The 20,940-nt window shown below is 43.9% G+C and overlaps 1 protein-coding gene across 1 annotated transcript in view; it reads right to left on the reverse strand.

Annotated features, from left to right (window-relative positions):
- The window catches only part of VWA2 (von Willebrand factor A domain containing 2), a 128,310-nt gene that overhangs the window by 54,094 nt on the left and 53,276 nt on the right, over positions 1–20,940 (reverse strand). The window contains exons 4-7 of the mRNA XM_077454980.1: positions 20,172–20,246; positions 17,446–17,579; positions 3,754–3,863; positions 706–900 (exon numbers count right to left, since the gene is read on the reverse strand). Coding sequence (XP_077311106.1) covers positions 706–900; positions 3,754–3,863; positions 17,446–17,579; positions 20,172–20,246 — 514 coding nt within the window. The remainder of the gene's footprint in view (positions 1–705; positions 901–3,753; positions 3,864–17,445; positions 17,580–20,171; positions 20,247–20,940) is intronic.

Genomic DNA, 20,940 nt, shown 5'->3' on the forward strand with positions numbered 1-20,940 from the left:
AAAGGTTCCATTTCATATGTAGTGCATTTTTATAAGAATTAAAAACATAAAAATGAAATAGATTCAAATAAATTTGGATCATTACTTAAGTTACATTTTTTTGGTGCTTTACACATTAAAGTAGAATTAAAGGCAATTTCATTTTGGATTGCATACGGGAAGGTCATAACCCCTGTCAATCTATTCTTTTGCCATTTGTGTCCCATTGGGGATATTACCCTTCACTTTGTCCCACAGTTGAAACAGGTAGTGAGAGGAAATCCTTGCAAATCAAGGGAATTTCTTGGGGAATTCCAGGTCACGAGAACTAGTGTTCCCATTGGAAGATTTTCCCTCTAGTACTTTTCTGGGGACAACTCAAAATTTGGGATTTTCTTTTAATTTCATTTTCAATGATAATGGTAAACAGGATAAATAGAGAGGGGGGGAATCTCCCCAACAGGGGGCTAGACAGTGATAAAAGCTAACAGGTGTTCTAATCCCTCTCCAATCCATCCTAAAGTTTTGCCATTAGTTATACTTTAACAAAAGGTCAGAATGAAACAAATGAATACGAATAAATGTAATTTTATTATAATTGATTTCAGATTAATTGAAATTAGTTACTATTGCGATTCAGACACATACAAAATCTCCAAATAATGAAATCAATGTCACAAGTACAAAGTGACAACACATTTCTTGTTACATTTGTAACATCCTCACCTTGGAAACCTGACTCCAATAGCAAACACCTCAATTCCGCTCTCTTTTATCTGTGCTGCTGGACCACCAAGATTTCCCTGAGACTTTCCATCTGATAGGATAATGAGAATTTTTGGCACAGAAGAGTCACGTCCTCCAGGAAAGCCCTTACGAAGAATGTACTTCAGAGCCAGGCCAGTTTCGGTGCTGCCTCCTCTAGGAAGGGGATACAAGGAGAACAGAGAGAGAGAGAATCAAACACAAGGGGGGAGGGAGAGACAATGTATTAATGACAATGGAACTCATCTGTAGTATTAAATGAGAGAAACTAGATGGGAGAAATTCGATTAGCGAGAAACCTAGATGAATGAGGTTTTATGTTAAAAGCACCCCTGGACTTTAAAGTGGTTGTAAACCCTTACAACACATTTTGACCTACAGGTAAGCCTAGATTAAGGCTTACCTGTAGGTCCAAGAAATATCTCCTAAACCTACACGGTTTAGGAGATATTTGTCGACAGGCACCGCTGTCTACGGCGCATGCGCCGTAGACAGCTGCGCACAGGCGCACTGAGCGCACCGCGGTCAACGGCGATATGCCGCGAGTGGTGGCTCCCGTGCGCATGCCCAGGAGTGACGTTATCGTGGCTTCTCCGAATGACAGTGGCAGAGCGAGACTCACCGAGAAGATGGATGCAGCGGACTACAGGGGACAGCGGTGACTTCGCTGGCTCCTGTGTCAGGTAAGTGACACATAATGGACTACTATGCGATGCATAGTAGTCCATTATGCTTTACCTTTGCAGGGAATGAAAGAGGAAGTAAACTCATAAGGGTTTACTTCCTCTTTAAGGTGTATATCACAGCAAATGTACCACTCACCTCATCCAGGATCCAGTGGCTGGGTCTCCTCTCTGGTGTGAAGCTACTGGCACCATCAGGTTTCACAGATGTCATGAAAAATAAGGGGTCAGCTTACCCAAATGATACCACAGTCAATCAGGAGATAGCTCTCCTGACTAGAGCGACTTTAAATTGTAAAGCGGTACTAGGCAATCGAGAAACACACCATTATGTCTAAATTCAGACCCACTGCTTCTGAAACCTTACCTGTCCTCTGTAACCTCTGCAAGTGTTGCTGTACTGTCCTCCTATGTCTCAGTGTTTGAGGGAACCCAATGTCACCAGTGAAACCGGAGTGCTCATAGGGTGCTGAGCAATACTTGGCCTCTACAGAGGACATTTCTTCCTTTCCTGTCTATACCACTGATTTCAGCAATAAAAGTTTTTTTTGAACACTCTACGGTAGTGGGATGTATTAGAGATGGGGAAAAGGCAGAGTATAAGACTGTGGTGGAGAACTTGTCAGGATAATCATCTGTATCTAAATGTGACTAAGACAACGCAGATTGTGGATTTGAGAAGAAGGAAGGCGCCGTTGACCCCCGTCTCCATCCAAGGAGTTGGTGTGTATATAGTGGAGCAGGATTTCTCAACTTGGGTTCTTCCAGAGGTTGCTAGGGGGTTCCTTGAGCAACGAGCAATTTCTGCCTCTCAGATCCCCTCGGACACCATTCATCTTTTTAGCCATTTATCAGGGGGTATTTTTTTCCCCAACGGCCACAAATGTAAGGAGCATTCTTCCCACTGACCACAAGACTAATGTATCATGAATTGTACATTTTAGCAGGGGTTCCCTGAGAAAGTCAATTCAAGGGTTCCTCTGTGACAAAAAGGTTGAGAAACGCTGTAGTACAGAATTAAAAGTATCCGGGGTGCACATTGATAATAAATTGGACTGGAATAAGAACACCAAAGTGCTCTATGGCCAAGGGCAAAGCTTCCTCAATTTTTTGAGGATGCCGAGGTCTTTTAACCTCTGCCGGACAATGCTGAAGATATTTTACGAGTCTGTTGTGGCCAGTGCTCTCCTGTACATGGTGGCATGCTGGGGAAGCAGGCTAAAGGTGGCCGATACCAATAGATTTGGTAAATTGGCTTGAAAGCCCAATGATGTGAATGCTGCCCAAGGTACATTCTACAATTTATTATTCTGCTAGGCAGAACAGGGAAATGCCTCGTTTACATACGCATTTCCCCGTTCTGCCGCTCCATCACTGGATCTCACGGGACCCGCGGGCACACTCACGGAGTACGCGGCGGGTGCACCCACTATGTCATGTTTTAAAGAGGACGTACCTGTACGCCCATTTGTCCAGCCATGCCATTGTGCCGACATATCGTCGTGTACAGATCGGAAAGGGGTTAAGTGGTGCTTCAAAGCATCTTCAAAGCCTCCATACAAGTTTATGGCAAAGCTCGCTTGAAGACCCAGCAAAGTCCCACCGAAGCCTCATCAAAGCACCAAGCAAAAGCAGGTGTAAACAGGGCTGTAAAGCTAACCATTCTATTAATTGACAGGGGCTTTGACTGGCATTCAGAGAGCTTTAACAAAGCATGTCTGAAGCCATGTTTTGAAGTAAGTGCAAACCAGCCCTTAGAGAGTTGTGATAGGTACAGTTGTCCCTACTGGAAGATTCGTCCTCACTTTTGCTCTGCAGACACCTCTAACATTTCTCTCCATCTCAGTGATAATGGTCACCAGTACAAAGACAACATTAGAAAACCAATATGTAGACCAACCCTACACCACCCAAAACTGAAAAAAATAAAAAAGCCTTTGACATGTATGTATGAGATTTTATGCGATAGTTCCTGTGGGGCTACAACTCCAATTATTACGGTCACATCTATGGACATATAAGTGTTATCAGATATTTTAGGCTGCAGAAGACTTGCACCTTGTAGTATTCTTTCTTTTGAAACAGTCACAATTTGCGTGTCATAAAATAGCCTCTCAAAAACGTCCCATATTTTGTCACCTTAATTTTAAAATATCCTTACTTCTTACCTTCAAAATGATATGCATTTATTTTAAAAAGCTTTACATAATCCAACTGCTTATATAAATTGACTGTTACCACAGAAAATGGCAGACAAAATGAGGAATTTGTCATCTGTTATTTCAAAGGAGTTGGAATTATCATAAAAATGCTGAATGGGACATACTTGAGGACAATGGCCTTTATCTTCTCCTGAAGGTCTTCCTTAGTAAAGAAAGAATCAAGGCGGAATTCTAGCTGTGGCGTGGCGCTGTACTGAATGATCCCCACTCTCACCTATACAGAAGAAAATATCAAAATTATTTATTAAAGCATCATATCAGAGAGGTGATTTTGAACAGGTTAATCTACAGGAATAACAACATTTTGCTGCTTTAAAATTTTGGAGAAAGATAAAGAAATCGGCATTCATCATAAAATGAACAAATCCAGAAGCTGGCGAACCTTCATTGAAGGGATGAAATGTGTCAGTGGATGGCTATGACTTTACTAAACAGAGAAAAAAAATCTGGAGATTGTAGAAGGATCTGATATTTTTACCCCCATAGCTTGATCTTTAAGAAACAAACCAGAACCTTACTCCCATATAAACCAGCAACTATATAACCCTGATACTTTGCAACATTTATGACCTTAATAACCTACAAATATAATACTATATAACCTCTAAACCTGATATTCTATAACCCTAACACTTTAACCACTTGCCCACTGGGCAATTATACCCCCTTCCAGGCCAATTTTCAGCATTCAGTACTCTCCCATTTTGAATGACAATTACTCAGCCATGCAACACTGTACCCATATGCAATTTGTGTCCTTTTTTTGCACAGAGTTTTCTTTTGGTGGTATTTAATCACCACCGGGGTTTTTTTTGCGCTATAAATGAATAAAGACCGATTAAAAAACAAAAAATGCATTTTCTTCGTTTTGGTTATAAAATTGTGCAAATTAGTAATTTTTCTTTATAAATGTTGGCCAAAAGTTATACTGCTACATGTCTTTAGTAAAAAATAACCCAAATACGTACCGGTATATACGTTTTGGTCTTTGTGAAAGTTATAGTGTGTACAAGCTATGGTGGTAATCAGTGAAAATGCTACACACCTGATGTACTGATGGCCCATCTAATTTCTTGAGGCCGGGTTCACACTGCTGCGGGGGGAGATCCGGATGTGATTCGCACCGCACTGCAGTGCAAATCACATCCGATCTCCGTAGCGATGCGAGTTCAGCCATACAGATAGTATGGCTGAATTCGCATCGCTCCCGCAGCAAACTCGCACAGGACCCTTTTTTTGGTCCGCAACAGAATCGGATCGCATGGGTGTTCACACCATACAATCCGATTCCTGTGCGAGTATGCAGATCACACTGCGATATGCGGACGGATCTGGGGGTGTCATTAACATTTCATTGACACTCCCAGCCGTTCGCATAGGGCAGTGTGAACTGCCGGCGGGAGTCATGCAATGCGGGAAAACGCCGCGGATTCGCGGCGTTCCCGCATCGCTGTGGTGTGAACCCAGCCTGAGACACTAAGCCAGGAAAGCACAAATGCCCCCCAAATAACCCCTTTTTGGAAAGTAGACAGTCCAAGGTATTTAGTAGAAGACAATGGCAAATATTTTGAAGTCAGAGTTTTTTTCCCTCAATTCTTTGCAAAATTATTTTTTATTTGAATTTTTTCCACAAAATTGTCATATTAACTGGTTATTTCTCACACACAGCATATGCATACTTGCAACTACATCCAAAAACACATTCTGCTACTCTTCCCGAGTATGACAACATATGTGAGACTTTTACACAGCCTACAGAGGCCCAACATGCAGGGAGCACCATTTGGCATTCTAGGAGCATACATTACTTATCTAATTTCCTGACTACCTCTTACACTTCTGAAGGCCTTGGAGCACCCACAAAATTACCCCATTTTGGAAAGCAAATACCCCAACGTATATTCTATGAGGCATTGCGAGTCTTGTGAACATGTCATTTTTTTCTAAAAGTTTTTGGAAAATGTGGAAAGAATATGAAAACCCATTTTTTTCACAAAGTTGTCCATTTATAAGATATTTCTAACACATAGCATGTAAATAGCAATATTGCATACCAAAATACATTCTGCTACTTCTCCTGAGTATGGTAATAACACATATGCGAGACTTTTACACAGCCTGGCCACATACAGAGGCCCAACATATGAGCACCATCGGGTGTTCTAGAGACATAAAATAACCTAGTACTCATTTATGAGGCACTGTAGGGCACTGATGAGCACTATAGTGGCACTGATGTGGCATGGATGAGCACTGATGTCGCATGGATGACCAAGGATGAGGCCAGATGAGGCACAAATGAGGCATCAAAGAGGCACAAATGAGGCCTCTATCATTGGCCCATTACCCTGATCCGTGACACGCAGTTTCTTGAGGTCGCAGACATTCCCAGGTGCGTGGGAATCACATACCTGGGAGGATGTCATTGTACTCCCTCCCAGAATAAGCCGACTGCGCTGTAACCATCATTCAGCTATGGCTTGGTTGGCAAGTGGTTACATTTAAAACCCAGTACTACATAACTGAGGCTGGGTTCACACTAAAGCACACAGCAGGGGTCTGGCGCTACCCTGTTCACCTTTTCAGGTTCAATTTCAATCCGAATTTTCAGCTGAATTCGGACCCGAAACAGACCAGATGACACACAGGACTTCTGTGCCATTCCCTCTGGAGATGTGTGTACCGGCTCCATAGAGAGCCAGTCACAATCTCCTGACATACAAATTGGATGCGGCAAAACCAGCATACACGTCACAGTAGTGTGAACCCAGCCTAAGATAATACAACTAACCTGAATACCGTGAAAACTTTGGCCACTTTCACACAAAGGGTCTGATCAGGTCTGCTTGTCAGTTTTTCAGGCAGACCTGATCAGACGGTCCATTCACCCCTACCGACCGGCAAGGAAGGAAATTTCTTGTCATCCATCTAGGCGGATCGCAGGGTAGTCAGTTATAAACAGACATCGGAATACATTTACACCTGGCCCCCATAGAGCAGAGTGGGTTGACACAGTGTATGACCTGCATAAAGAGAGTGGACACAGAGGTGTCATCTGCCTGCTCAGTGAACAGATCCCCTGCTGATCTTAATAGAGGCCACTCCATGAGAAAGGGGCCTTGAGGCTATATATAACCCACATGCCAAATGCTGATAATATGTAACTTCCATATCATGAAACCCTAATAATATAAAACCCTGGTTCTCCATAACTTTAAACGTAATACTTTATAAACATGATACTATGCAACAAAAACCCTGATTCTACATAAAATGTAACATTATAACCTTAAAGGGGTTGTGTCTTCTGGGGTGCACCTGAATTCTCCCCTTCATCAGGTGAGCCCACGGAAAGCCACTTTCCATGGGGGCATCCGTGCTCCTGAGTCCCACGGCTGCGTCCATTGACACAGACAGTGGCACTCGGTCCTGCCCCCCTGCTCCCGTGTCACTGGATTTGATGGACAGCAGCAGGAGTCAATTACTCACAGCCATTACTAGTAAAAAATAAATAAAGTCCATAAAAATATCCGTTGTTTGTAGACGATATAACTTTTGCACAAACCAATTTATATGCGCTTTGGTATTTTATTTACCAAAAATATGTATATTAGGTGTATTGGTCTAAATTAAACACTTGCTACTGCGCCATAGATGAAAGACTGCTACAGCGTAGTTGTGTTTTTCTGGGTGGGCGCCCATGGATGTCCTCCTAGAATGCCGCTCTCGTGCGCCCCGCTGGGGCGCGTTCCCGGAAACATCCATGACATGAAGCATCACGGATCCCGGTAAACAGCCGCTGGTAGCGGACGTTTACCATGTGATCGCTCCCTCAAATGACGGAGCAATCACTTGTAAACAAACCGGCTTAATGTCATGATGCCGGTTCTTCCCTCCCCTCTCTGTACAGTGCAAGGGGAGAGGCGGAGAGAGATGGCAGCAGCGCTGTGGGCTGGATGTGTAGTGCCCACAGCGCTGCTCTCTGCCAACACACTGCCCAGAAACTTCTTTGATTTATAGCACAAAAAATAAAAAAACCCAGGGGTGATTAAATACTTCCAACAGAAAGCTCTATTTGTGTGAAAAAGGGACAAAAATTACATATAGGTACAGCGTTGCATGACTGAGTAATTGTCAAAGTGTGAGAGCACCGAAAGCTGAAAATTGGTCTTGTTAGGAAGGGGGTTTAAGTGCCCCGTTGTCAAGTGGTTAATGAAGAAATTAGATTTTTTACATTTCTGGGTAGGTTATAGCAGAAAAAAAAAAAAAAAATATATATATATATATATATATATATATATATATATATATATATATATATATATTTATGTATATGTATATGTATATATATATAAAAATCATTTTCACAACTGTCGGTCTTTTTTTTGTTTATAGCACAAAAAATCAAAAAAAAAAAACGTAGAGATAAAATACCACCAAAAGAAAGCTCTATTTGTGGTTAAAAAAAAAGGACATCAATTTTATTTGGGTACAACATTGTACAACTGTGCAATTTTCAGTTAAAATAATGTAGTGCCGCATCTCAAAAAATGGCTGGGGGGTGGGGTTGTAAACCTTCCAGAGCCGAAGAATGGTTGTAAAGAAAAGCAGCCTGAACCTCCTCTTCTCAAGTCCCTAACTGGTGCTCTTGGCCCGCCCCCCCCCCACTCCCTTGTCACTGGAGATGATTGACAGGAGCTGCTATCGATCTACCCAGGGAGAGGGGACAAAGCCAGGAGAGCCGTAGCTCTCATGCACAGCGCAGGATTGAGAAGGGGCTCCGGTAAGTATGAGGCAGTCTGTGACAGAGAAGGTTTTTTTTACCTTCATGCATAGAAGGCCTTAAGGCTTTAGAACCACTTTAACTCTGATACTATGTGACCATATAGTGGTGGGGAAACAGTACCTCTAAAAAAGCAGCTGTTATTGATCATAAATCATATTTACACATATGTATATAGCAACAATATCTTAACCAAAGTCATAAACAGCATTACTATATTAACAGCGCTAATAATTACCTAATAATTCACAAATATGTGTAATACAATTTCATTTTACACACTGTTAAATCTTATAAATAAAAAAAAAGGGAGACATTCATTGTTCATGAAGTGTAGCGCTGAATATGATAAGAATGATCGTCTGGCTAAAGGAATGCCAAGGCCACCATACATACAAAAGTGCAAAAATAAATAGTGACTAATACTGATCATATACTAAGATAATATCAGGTTTGAAAAACAAATAAAATTGTGACCAGTGCAATAATGTCATCATCACCACACATACATAAACATAAAATTAACTTATAGTGAACTTGCGTAAAAAGCAAGTTAATGCAGCATAAACAAAACAAATTGTGTGAAAGTCTTTAAGTGAAAGAGTCCATCATGCAGAGATCCCACAATCCCACATGATTGATCAGAAGTTTGGAAGTTCTTCAAAACAATGAAAGGTATGCATTAACTCACCAGTGTAAAAACACCACCACCTATAAAGATGTGAACTTACCAAATAGCTCGGACCCAAAAGAATCTACGTTCTATGAGCCAATAGAGCATTAAAGAGGAAGTAAACCCTGATGGGTTTACTTCCTCTTTTTTTCCCTGCAAAGGTAAAGCATAATGGACTACTATGCATCGCATAGTAGCTCATTATGTGTCACTTACCTGACACAGGAGCCAGCGAAGTCGCCGCTGATCCCTGTAGTCCGCCGCGTCCATCTTGCTGGTGGCGTCTCGCAGCTCCGACCAATGACAGCGGCGAAGCCGCGATGACGTCACTCCCGCGCATGCGCACGGGAGTCGCGCCTCGCAGCTCCGCCGCTGTCATACGGCGAGGCCGCGATGACGTCACTCCCGCGCATGCGCACGGGAGTCGACAAATTTGGCAAATCCATTCTTGGACTTGCCGCATTTAGTGCGCATGCGCGCCGCTGTCTACGGCGCATGCGCCGTAGACAGCGGTGCCCATTTTCGGGCAAATATCTCCTAAACCATATAGGTTTAGGAGATATTACTTGGACCTACAGGTAAGCCTTAATCTAGGCTTACCTGTAGGTCAAAGTTGTTTGGAAGGGTTTACTTCCATTTTAAAGTGTCAGCTGACAACATGGGCGTTCATCGCCCACCGACAAAGACGTGATGACAAAACGCGTATGGGCGGGACTATTCAGCTGTTCTATGTCTGTACGCAATCGCAAGTTTTCCCAGGACTCGCCGCTACTGCCTGCTAAACAATTCTACCGGGGGAGTGGTGAGACATAACATAGCGTTGCTGGACACGTACGATTGATACTATATGCAAACAGTCAAAGTGTTTACATTATAAGCAGTATTTTAATTGTGTGTGGAGTGCGATTGATTTATTAAACAGGTTGCACTATTGAGCCTTTTGTTTTTTCTGCATGACCTTTTTAATGAGATCCTGGTGAAAGTGAACCTCCAGCTGATGAATATTTTGATGGGCATTTTTTCCACTCTCTGATAATCTGTTTGAGCAAATAAAGTGGTGATCTGTGAAGCGCTTGATATTAACCATTGAGGGTTTAAGTGCACAACCAAGGGGGGGTCACACAGAGCATGAGGTTTCTTCTGCCTTTTTGGTGTGATGTGGACTTACCCAAAGGATTTCACTTATAATCTGGGGACTTTTTTGAGCACTTCTCGCACTTTATGAATTAAGGCCTTGGGGACTTCATGAATTATATGTCTCCCTTTTTTGAATTTATAAGGTTTAACAGTGTGTATGAAATTTTATTACACATATTTGTGAATTATTAGGTAATTATTAGCGCTGTTAATATAGTAATACTGTTTATGACTTTGGTTAAAATATTGTTGCTATATACATATGTGTAAAGTGAAATAGACAGTTCAAGTGCAGTTGCTCCAGATCATTGGATGGTAAAAGTCAGCAGAGCTTCCTTCATATACTATCATGTGCAAGCAAAAATGCTGTTTTTTTATTTTATTCCCCCCCCCCCCCACCACAAATACTTATTTGAGCCTGATCCCGATCCAGTGATGTGCACAGAAACAGCAGCTCTCTTCCTCCTCATTGGCTCAGACACCATCAGCTCCTGCTGCTGTCAATCACAGCCAGTGAGGAGGGAGAGGGGTGGGGCTGAACCCTGCTCTGAGCGTCAATAGAGAAAAAAACTAACAAAAAAAAAACTATTATGCTATGTTATAATGGCAACACAGACATTACCTAATTCAATCAGTGAAAAATGAAGCTCGGTATTCTGTGAGTTTATGACACATCCTGTTTGGTGTATTTTCTGTAGCGGAGTACATACAGACATTGCTCTTGGAGTAAACACAGATCAACATAAGTAACTGGCAGTGCCTGTAAATCGTGGCTTTATTTAATGCTACAGTAATTACAGGAACCCTTTTCTCATTCCTCAGAGAAGTGGCCTCTCAGACGCCTGATCTTCAGCACTTTGCTGGATTAACCGAGGAATTTTAATTCTCTGTGTAATGCCGCTGTACACGTCACACTGCAATCCTTCAATGTTAATATTACATCTACTACTTAATAACAAGCTTGCTGCAAATGAGGGACCAAGATAGTAAAACCCAAGGTATCTAAAGAGAGTAACACTTTTCATGTATTATTTTATTGTGGATGGCAATGATGATGGCATGTATTCATTCTATAAGACTCCAGTGCAGAGATTTCCCCCTAGTAGTTTGGGTCTCTGCACCTGACAATAGTGAGATTTCCTGCAGTAATTTCGCTGCCCCTCCCACAATAGTTTGCACCTATGCTCCTCCCACAATAGTGAGATTTCCTGCTATAGTTTGTGTCTCTGCCCCTGCCACCAGGTGTGATCCCCCCAGTGGTTTGTGTCCCTGCCTCTCCCACAATGGGGAGATTTCCTGCAGTAGTTTGTCTCTGCCCCTCCCACAACGGTGAGATTCTCCCCCCCCCCCCCCAGTAGTTTATGGCTCTGCCCCTCCCACATTGATGAGATTGCCTGCAATATTTTGTGTATCTGCCCTTTCCACAATGGAAAGTATCTCTCTGCCAAGCAATGTTTCCATCTATACTTGCATAGTATATTTTACAGTGCAGTTAAAGAGAAAGTAAACCCTTTACTTCCTCTTTGATTCCCTGCGAAGGTAAAGCATAATGGACGACTATGCATCGCATAGTAGTCCATTATGTGTCACTTACCTGACACAGGAGCCAGCAAAGTCACCGCTGTCCCCTGTAGTCCGGAGCCTCCATCTTCTTGGTGGGTCTCGCTGCTCCGGTGCTGTCATTCGGCGAAGCCGCAATGATGTCACTCCCGCGCATGGGAGCCGCCACTCGCGGCATATTGCCGTTAACTGTGGCGCGCGCAGTGCACCGCTGTCTGCGGCGCATGTGCCGTAGACAGCAATGCCTGTCTTTCGGCTAATATCTCCTAAACCATGTAGGTTTAGGAGATATTTCTTGGACCTACAGGAAAGCCTTAATCTAGGCTTACCTGTAGGTCAAAGTTGTTTGTAAGGGTTTACAACCACTTTAACACTACAGTCATACATGTGCAGAAAAAAGGTCACTCTTCCTTGTCTGCATGTCATAGCTGTTAGTAATGGGGGTGAAATACAGACAGCACCCTTTTCCACACGATATTTTAACCACTTAAGGACCGGCCTCTTTTTTACCTGTGGTGTTTACAAGTTAAAAACGGTTTTGTGTTTTTTTGCTAGAAAATTACTTGGAACCCCCAAACATTATACTTGTTTTTCAAACACCCTAGAGAATAAAATGGTGGTCAATGCAATACTTTCTGTTACACTGTATTTGCGCAGAGGTTGTACAAGAGCATTTTTTTTTTTAAATACACTTTTTTAAAAGAAAAAAAATAAGACAACAGTAAAGTTAGCCGAATTTTATTTTATATTGTGAAAGATAATGAATGTAAATATCCCTTGTTATTAATAGAAAACAAGCATGACAGGACCTCTTTAATGAGAGATCTGGGGCCAAAAAGACCTCAAATCTCATATTTAAACTGAAATGCAAAAAAATAAAATAAAAATTGTTTAAAAAAATGGCCTTTTAAGTTTTGACGTCACTTTCGCCCTGCAGTGTCATTGAGACAGTGGAGGCCATCTTCCCCTCACTCATCTCCATGCCACTGACGTGAATGGACTGAATTGCCCTCCACTGCTGCCACCGCACATTAAAGTGATCTCATGGCGATTCTGCCGCAGAGACCACTTATCTTGTAGCTGACCACTGGCCGAACATGGGGATACTGGGGTTATGCCATAACAAAGATATACGTGAGGACGTATATCGGCGTTCGGCAAGTGGTTAAACTAGACCTTATTTAACATAAAATAGCCTATATTGAAAAAGAATAGGGCGACACATGCACCAAAATGTAAAAAAACAAAAAGAAAAAAAGTTAAAATTATTTTTCACGCTTTTCTATTTCCTTTAGGCTCGGTTCACACAGGGGCGACTCAGATCCGACTTCAGGTCGGACAACATTTAAAAATCAATGTAAGTGAATGAGAGCCGTCTTAATGCACGCTACTGAAGTTGCTCTGACTTCAAAAAGAAGTTCCTGTACTACTTCAATCCGACTTGTAGGCGACTTGTACCCATTGATTTCAATGGAGGTCGCCTCCAAGTCGGATCTCTGTATGTATAGAGGCGACTCTGACAGAATTATTAGCTCTGAAGGGGGAACTCCACGCCAAATTTCGGAAAAAAATTTGGCGTGGGTTCCCCCTCCGAGAGCATACCAGGCCCTTAGGTCTGGTATGGATTCCAAGGGGAACCCCCTACGCCGAAAAAACGGCGTGGGGGTCCCCCCCAGATCCATACCAGACCCTTATCCGAGCACGCTACCCGGCCGGCCAGGAAAGGGGGTGGGGACGAGCGGGTGGCCCCCCCTCCTGAGCCGTACCAGGCCGCGTGCCCTCAACATGGGGGGGGTGCCTTGGGGGAGGGGGACGTGCGGCCCCCCCACCCCAAAGCACCTTGTCCCCATGTTGATGAGGACAAGGGCCTCTTCCCGACAACCCTGGCCGTTGGTTGTCGGGGTCTGCGGGCGGGGGGCTTATCGGAATCCGGGAGCCCCCTTTAATAAGGGGGCCCTGGATACCGGCCCCCCACCCTATGTGAATGAGTATGAGGTACAATGTACCCCTACCCATTCACCTGTAAAATAAAGTACAAAAAAAAAAAAAAACACAACACACAAGTTAAAATAGTTTATTGCACAGCTCCGGGGGTCTTCCGTCTTCGGGGGTCTTCTCGCCGGACTCCTCCGCTATCTTCTTCTAGCTCTTTTACTAGCGGAGGAGCCCGGCTTTCTTCCTCGCCGCCGCCCTCTTCTTCCGACTTCGGGGGTCTTGTCCCCCTCTTCGGTTCTTCTACCGGGCCACCACGCCTTCTTATAGCTCTTTTACAGGCGGTGGCCCGGTCTTCTGTCGCCACCTTCCGTTCTTGTTCTTCTCCTGGAGAGGTTGACTCGACGTTCTCTCCGGCCGCAATGCCAGGGGCGCGCTGCGCGGCGACTTATATAGGGACAAGGGGCGGGGTCATCGGTTGATGTCACATGGGTTGATGTCACATGGTGTTTCCCCCCCCCTACGATGTCACAGTCCCAGAGGATGCTGGGACTGTCGCCATGTGACATCAACCCATGTGACATCAACCGATGACCCCACCCCTTGTCCTTATATAAGTTGCCGCGCAGCGCGCCCCTGGCATTGCGGCCGGAGAGAGCGTCGAGTCAACATCTCCAGGAGAAGAAGAGGAAGAAGAAGAACGTAAGGTGGCGGCGGCGACAGAAGACCGGGCCACTGCCTGTAAAAGAGCTATAAGAAGGCGCGGTGGCCCGGCAGAAGAACCGAAGAGGGGGACAAGACCCTCGAAGTCAGAAGAAGAGGGCGGCGGCGAGGAAGAAAGCCGGGCTCCTCCGCTAGTAAAAGAGCTAGAAGAAGATAGCGGAGGAGTCCGGCGAGAAGACCCCGGAAGACGGAAGACCCCCGGAGCTGTGCAATAAACTATTTTATCTTGTGTGTTGTGTTTTTTTTTGTACTTTATTTTACAGGTGAATGGGTAGGGGTACATTGTACCCCATACTCATTCACATAGGGTGGGGGGCCGGTATCCAGGGACCCCTTATTAAAGGGGGCTCCCGGATTCCGATAAGCCCCCTGCCCGCAGACCCCCGACAACCAACGGCCAGGGTTGTCGGGAAGAGGCCCTTGTCCTCATCAACATGGGGACAAGGTGCTTTCGGGTGGGGGGGGCCGCACGTCCCCCTCCCCCAAGGCACCCCCCATGTTGAGGGCACGTAGCCTGGTACGGTTCAGGAGGGGGGGGCCGCCCGCTCATCCCCACCCCCTTTCCTGGCCGGCCGGGTAGCGTGCTCGGATAGGGGTCTGGTATGGATCTGGGGGGGACCCCCATGCCGTTTTTTCGGCGTAGGGGGTTCCCCTTGGAATCCATACCAGACTCAAGGGCCTGGTATGCTCTCGGAGGGGGAACCCACACCAAATTTTTTTCAGAAATTTGGCGTGGAGTTCCCCCTTCAGAGCTCATTCTCTGAGTGGCCACGGCAAAAGTCGCCTGGCCTGGGGCGACTTGTAAGTCGCCCCAGGTCGTGTCTAAAAGTCGTGTTCAAGTCGTCTCCAAGTTGCCTCACAAAGTCGTCCTGAAGTCGTGTCGCCCCTGTGTGAACCGAGCCTTATTATAATTTTTTTTAAATCAAAAGGTGTTTATTAAACAAGTTTAAACAATTTCCAATGTACAAACAATGCAACAACATAATGTTACATTTTCATTTTGTATGCATCTCAACGCTCTTTTACATTTCTCCTGTCATCACTACCTTCATGATAACCATATATTAAAGTGCACGCGGTCATACATTTTAACTGGTGCCAAAAGCTGCAAACTTAATGGGCTCCTCCTGCAGAGCTTTGTAAAATTCTAGACATCACCAATTCCCTGGGGCTCAGTCCAAGGGTGTCTAGCCAAGTTGCCCATATTCTTTCGAATCTACCTGGGATTCCCGTGTTGGTAAATATATTTTCCCATGATCAAGGTGTTCCCCATGTGTGCTATCTATGCGGCGACTGTGTACAATGAGATCGATTTCCATCCCATCAGGATGAGTTTACGGGCTTGGAACAATGCTCTAGGAAATGCTATTCTCACCACTTTCCGTGGAATTACTTCTTCCAAAATTCCTAAAATACAGTGAATTGGGTCAAGGGGGACGGTTGTCTGGAACACCTGATTAAGCATCCCAAGCACTGCCCTCCGATACTGGTGGAGCTTTGGGCATCTCAAGGTAGATGAATTAAGTCACACTGGTGTTGCCTACACCTGTCACACAGGGGGTCTGGCCTCCTACCCATCCTATGTACTCTAAGCAGAGTGTAATGCACCCGGAGCACTATGTATAGTTGGGAAACGTTTTGGCCTACATTAAGAGAGCATTTAGTAATTGATTGCAGGGCTTCCTCCCATTGGTCTCCAGTGAGTGGGCCTACATTTTTTTAGTGGGATAATCCCGTAAATGGTGTGTTGTGTCAATAACATTTGGTAGCAATTTGAAATAATCCCTCGTGCTCCCCTTCAGTGCTTGATTGTAGAAGGTGAAAGATGCGGGTATTGGACATCTCAGGTAGGACATTTCAGGTAGGGGGTGCACCACTTTTGCTGTGATTAGTCAGGCACCTGCTGATCGGCGAGGAAAAAGATAGAACAGAGCTCTGCCTAAGTAAACAAGGCAAAGCTCTGTCCTGTGAGCGGGAATAAAATCCAGCACAGCCCTTAGTAAAAGCAGCATAGTAAACACAAACACTGGTTAGGCACACATTTAACCCTTTAATCGCCCTAGAAGTTTAACACCTTTTCAGCCAGTGTCATTAGTACAGTGACGGTGTATATTTTTAGCAATGATATTCAGTGCTAAAAATTGCACTGGATATCAGATTGTCCACCGCAATATCTCAGTACTGCTAGAAGTCGCTGATCACCACCATTAATATAAAAAATAAAAATTCCAGTATATATCCCATAGTTTGTAGACGCTGTAACTTTTGCGCAAACTAATCAATATGCTTATTGGGATTTTTTTCACCAAAAATACGTAGAATACATACTGGCCTAAATATATGAAGAAATTTGATTTTATTTTATTAAATATATTTTATAGCAGAGTGAATTTTTCTTATTTTTTCAAATTGTCTGCCTTTTTTGTTTATAGCACAAGAAAATAAAAAACCCAGTGGTGATGAAATGACACCAAAAGAAAGCTCTAAACTCTATTTGTAAGAAAAATGTACACACATTTCATTTATGTGCAGCATTGCATGACTGTGCAATTGCTAGGTAAAGTAACGCAGTGCCGTATAGAAAAAAATGGCCTGTTCATGAAGGGGGGTAAATCTTCCAGAGGTCAAGTGACTAAGGGCCAGCAGCATCTACCCCAATGCCCAATTCCTTTCTCTGCCTGGATATAACTGGATCAGCAGCGCTAGTCATGGCATGCTCATGGTTGTGGGGCAGATTTCGTAAGAGTTCATGAAAACCACACAGTCCACACCATGGTCCTGTGTGTCCTCCAACTACTGCCTCCAGGAAGATTATAGTGGAGATGGCGAGTGCAGAAGAGTGTAAAGTGACTTCAGTACAGCTCATGGTGATTTTCTAGAAGCGGCTACAAACATATCAGAAGCAGCTAAATACACAATTCTGTGGAAAAACTCTACAGCTAATTATTAACAGGACACCAATATGACAAATAAAGACATGGTACTGACCCGATCTGCGCTGATATCCAGAACGTCACACAACCTCACAGCAAAGTGCTTGGAGCGCTCAAAGCTTCCTTTGCCTATACTATTCGAGCCATCGAGCAGAAAAAGGATGTCCAGAGGGGCCGAACAGAACATTCCTGGAAGATATGGGAGTCAGGAAACAATGACTGATAGAGATGAGTGCAGCTACAAATAGTGAATACATTTATTCATTGTACAGAAATGTGAGATTCTGTATATTATTGTTGTGTGTTTGTGTTAGAGTTACACCCGGGTCTATTCACATTTTTTCTCCATCTTTTACTTTTCTTGATTTCCTTCACAACCACCTAACCCCCCCCCCCCCCCCCCCTCAGCAGCCCATACTTAGCTCTCCTTTACCCCACCACCCCACCCCATAGCTTCTCTGTTCTACTGCTGGGGGGGGGGGGGACAACCTGTGTAAGCAGAGAGCCACTTTAGTCAGACCTTTCACATAGTTGAGGTGTCTCCCTGACCTCATGAGACAGCACTAGGTCAATCAGTGATCAATGAGTCAAGTAATGAGCTAAATCAGTGATCTCCAAACTCCTGGGGCTGGATGCAGCTCTTTGCTTGACTATATTTGACATTTGGGGCACTATTCTTCTTACTGATACAATGATGGGGTACTATTCCTTCCACTGATACCCCCATGATAGGGCGCAATTTCTCCCACTTTACATCAACGATTGGGCACTATTCCTCCATACTGACTGCAATGATGGGACACTATTCCTCCCAATGACAAAAATGATGGGGCACTATAGCTCCCATTGACACCAAAGAAGGTGCACTGTTCCTCCCACTGACACCAATGAAGGTGCACTATTCCTCCCACTAACACAAATGATGGGGCACTATTCCTCCCACTGGCCACAGTCTGGGCCCCCCTCAAAGTCTGGGGGACAGTAAAATGGCCCTTTGCTTGGAGAGTTAGGAAGCAGCTAAGCTACATGATCCCATAAGTAGCAGGTGTTTTTATTTGCTCCCGCAGACTTAACAAATCAGCAGACTAAAGATGAAAGGGTGAATATTTAAAGCTGCTGAGTAAGGGGCATTAAAGCAAACTTGTTACTTTTCCCTTCATGAGCAAATGTAGGTTTTCTTAAATTCCATCCATTTTCGATAATATAAACAGATACAGGACCATAGCCATCATGTAATTTCTAAAACAAAAAGGGAAAGACTGCAGTTTGGGTGGCCAGAAAAAAAAAATTGTCATGTATGGCAGCAATTAACCTCTTGTTTGCCGAGTTAAGCCAAAACCCACAAACTGGAGAATGAAGTCCTCATGGCTTCAGGTATCACATGACTCACCACTGTGTCATGGCGCCTGTACCAACATGTCCATTATTATTACTACAAAAGTGACTCAGATCATTGTCCTCTGCATACAGATTCCAAGACCCCCCCAAGGTACACACATAGGCAGACAGGATTAAGGGTAGGCCTCTTCTGACCACAGAACTGGTGTGACCTGTTTTGTATATCGCCAATGTCGGTATATACAACAGACCAATTAAAGATGTAAACCCAGTCACTAAAATGTAATTTAAGCTTTAGCATGCTAAAGGAAATCAAGGCCACAAAAACCTAAAACAAACGACAGGGTGCAAAAGAAAGTAGAACAAACCCCCCAAAACTCTTTGAATATATTAAATGATAAACAAGAGCATGTAAGACAATTGAAAAAAATATTTAAAGAACTAGTGGGACTTTAAAGTGGAGTTGCACCCAAAAGTGGAACTTATGCTACTTTGTCCCCCCCCCCACCGCCCACCAGTGCCACATTTGGCACCTCTCGGGGGGGGGGGAGGCAGATACCGGTCTTTGACAGGTATCTTGTCCCCACTTCCACGAGTCAGGGGCTGTGGTGCATTACATTATCAGCTCGGCTCTCTCCTCCTTCTTCCCCCACCGCCGGGTCCGAAGGAGACAAATCTGCCAAAGGGCCACAAAACAAACCACCCAAACAAGGGGGAGGAAAGAAGGCAATGCCATCTCCCACTTATTATATATTCCAAATACCAATCTAGATAGTATGCATGTATGTATGCAGTTCCAATGGAGGGCAAAGGGTGGACAGCTGCATCAAAGGTATATAAATCTGCAGGAGTATACCTAGTGCTATCCTAAGTGGGCCTATATTTAAAAAGGGATCGAAGTCTTTACCAAACTACAGGAATGAAGAAGTCCTTTTCGCTGTCCTATTCTGGGAGCAGGACTTCTCTGATGCCAGAATACACTCATCAGTGCTGCAGCCGATTGGATGCATGTGCAGATTGACAAATTTTCCAACAATCCGGTTCAAGAGGAGTTTATCACTAGGGTCAAACTCACGAGTGTGAACAGCTACAGATGGATGGAAATTCAGCTGTCCCTACTGTAAAATGGCTAAATATCGACCCATCAATGGCCAACTACAGACAAAGAGCACAGGAAGATATCAGCTTAAAAGATCATTTAGGCAGATTTAGCATTTATTTTTTGCACATATTAAACAAAATGCAATGGAATATTTAACAGATCAAAGGGGAGCAACTAAAAGAAAATGAGCTCCTTTACAGCCAATCCAAGCTCCACTGCATGCAGGTCTCCCGATGGCCCTTTCTACAGGAAGACATGGAGCAAAGGTTGCCCTGTTATTGAAACTTTTCTGATGACATCACTTCAACATGGATGGTGGTTTATAATAGAAAATTCCTTACTTTGCACAGCTGTGGATATTTTCGCTGTTACTTCGGGACTGATATGGAGATCTTGTACACCAAGACATGGTAACGCTGTGTACAAAGAAACAAAATATAAATACAAAAATTTGTTAAACATCCATGTTGTAAATCAACGTTTTGTACAAACACTTTTACTACATTTTATCCCTTATATCTCTAATACAACATGCACTGCAGTCTAACGCACAGATCTCGACTGCTGTCCGGAGAGCCAGCTGTGCTGTGTGAATATCTTCACTGTGGAGGACAGGAAACAATCACTTATGTGTAGATGGCAGTTGCGCTACACATGCGTGTCACACATTGGAATTTTTAGATTCTCCTCATAACATGGAAGATGACTTCTTAACCCTCCAATATCCAGATACACTATAGTGCCAAAAGTATGCCTTTACACGCACATGACTTTTAATGGCATCCCAGTCTCAGTCCGTAGGGTTCAATATTGAGTTGCCCCACCCTTTGCAGCTTTAACAGCTCCAACTCTTCTGAGAAGGCTGTCCACAAGGTTTAGCAGTGTGTCTATGGGAATAATTGACCATTCTTCCAGAAGCGCATTTGTGAGATGGCCTGGCTCTGCATTAATTCATTCCAAAGGTGTTCTATTGGGTCAAGGTCAGGACTCTGTGCAGGCCAGTCAAGTTCCTCCACCCTAAAACTCATTCATCCATGTCTTTATGGACATTTATTTGTGCGCTGGTCCAAATCATTTGGTGGAGGGGGGATAATGGTGTGGGGTTGTTTT

Source organism: Lithobates pipiens, unplaced genomic scaffold, assembly GCF_037356315.1.
Source record: "Lithobates pipiens isolate NorthernLeopardFrog02 unplaced genomic scaffold, aLitPip1_a1.2 Scaffold_25, whole genome shotgun sequence".
NCBI lineage: Eukaryota > Metazoa > Chordata > Amphibia > Anura > Ranidae > Lithobates > Lithobates pipiens.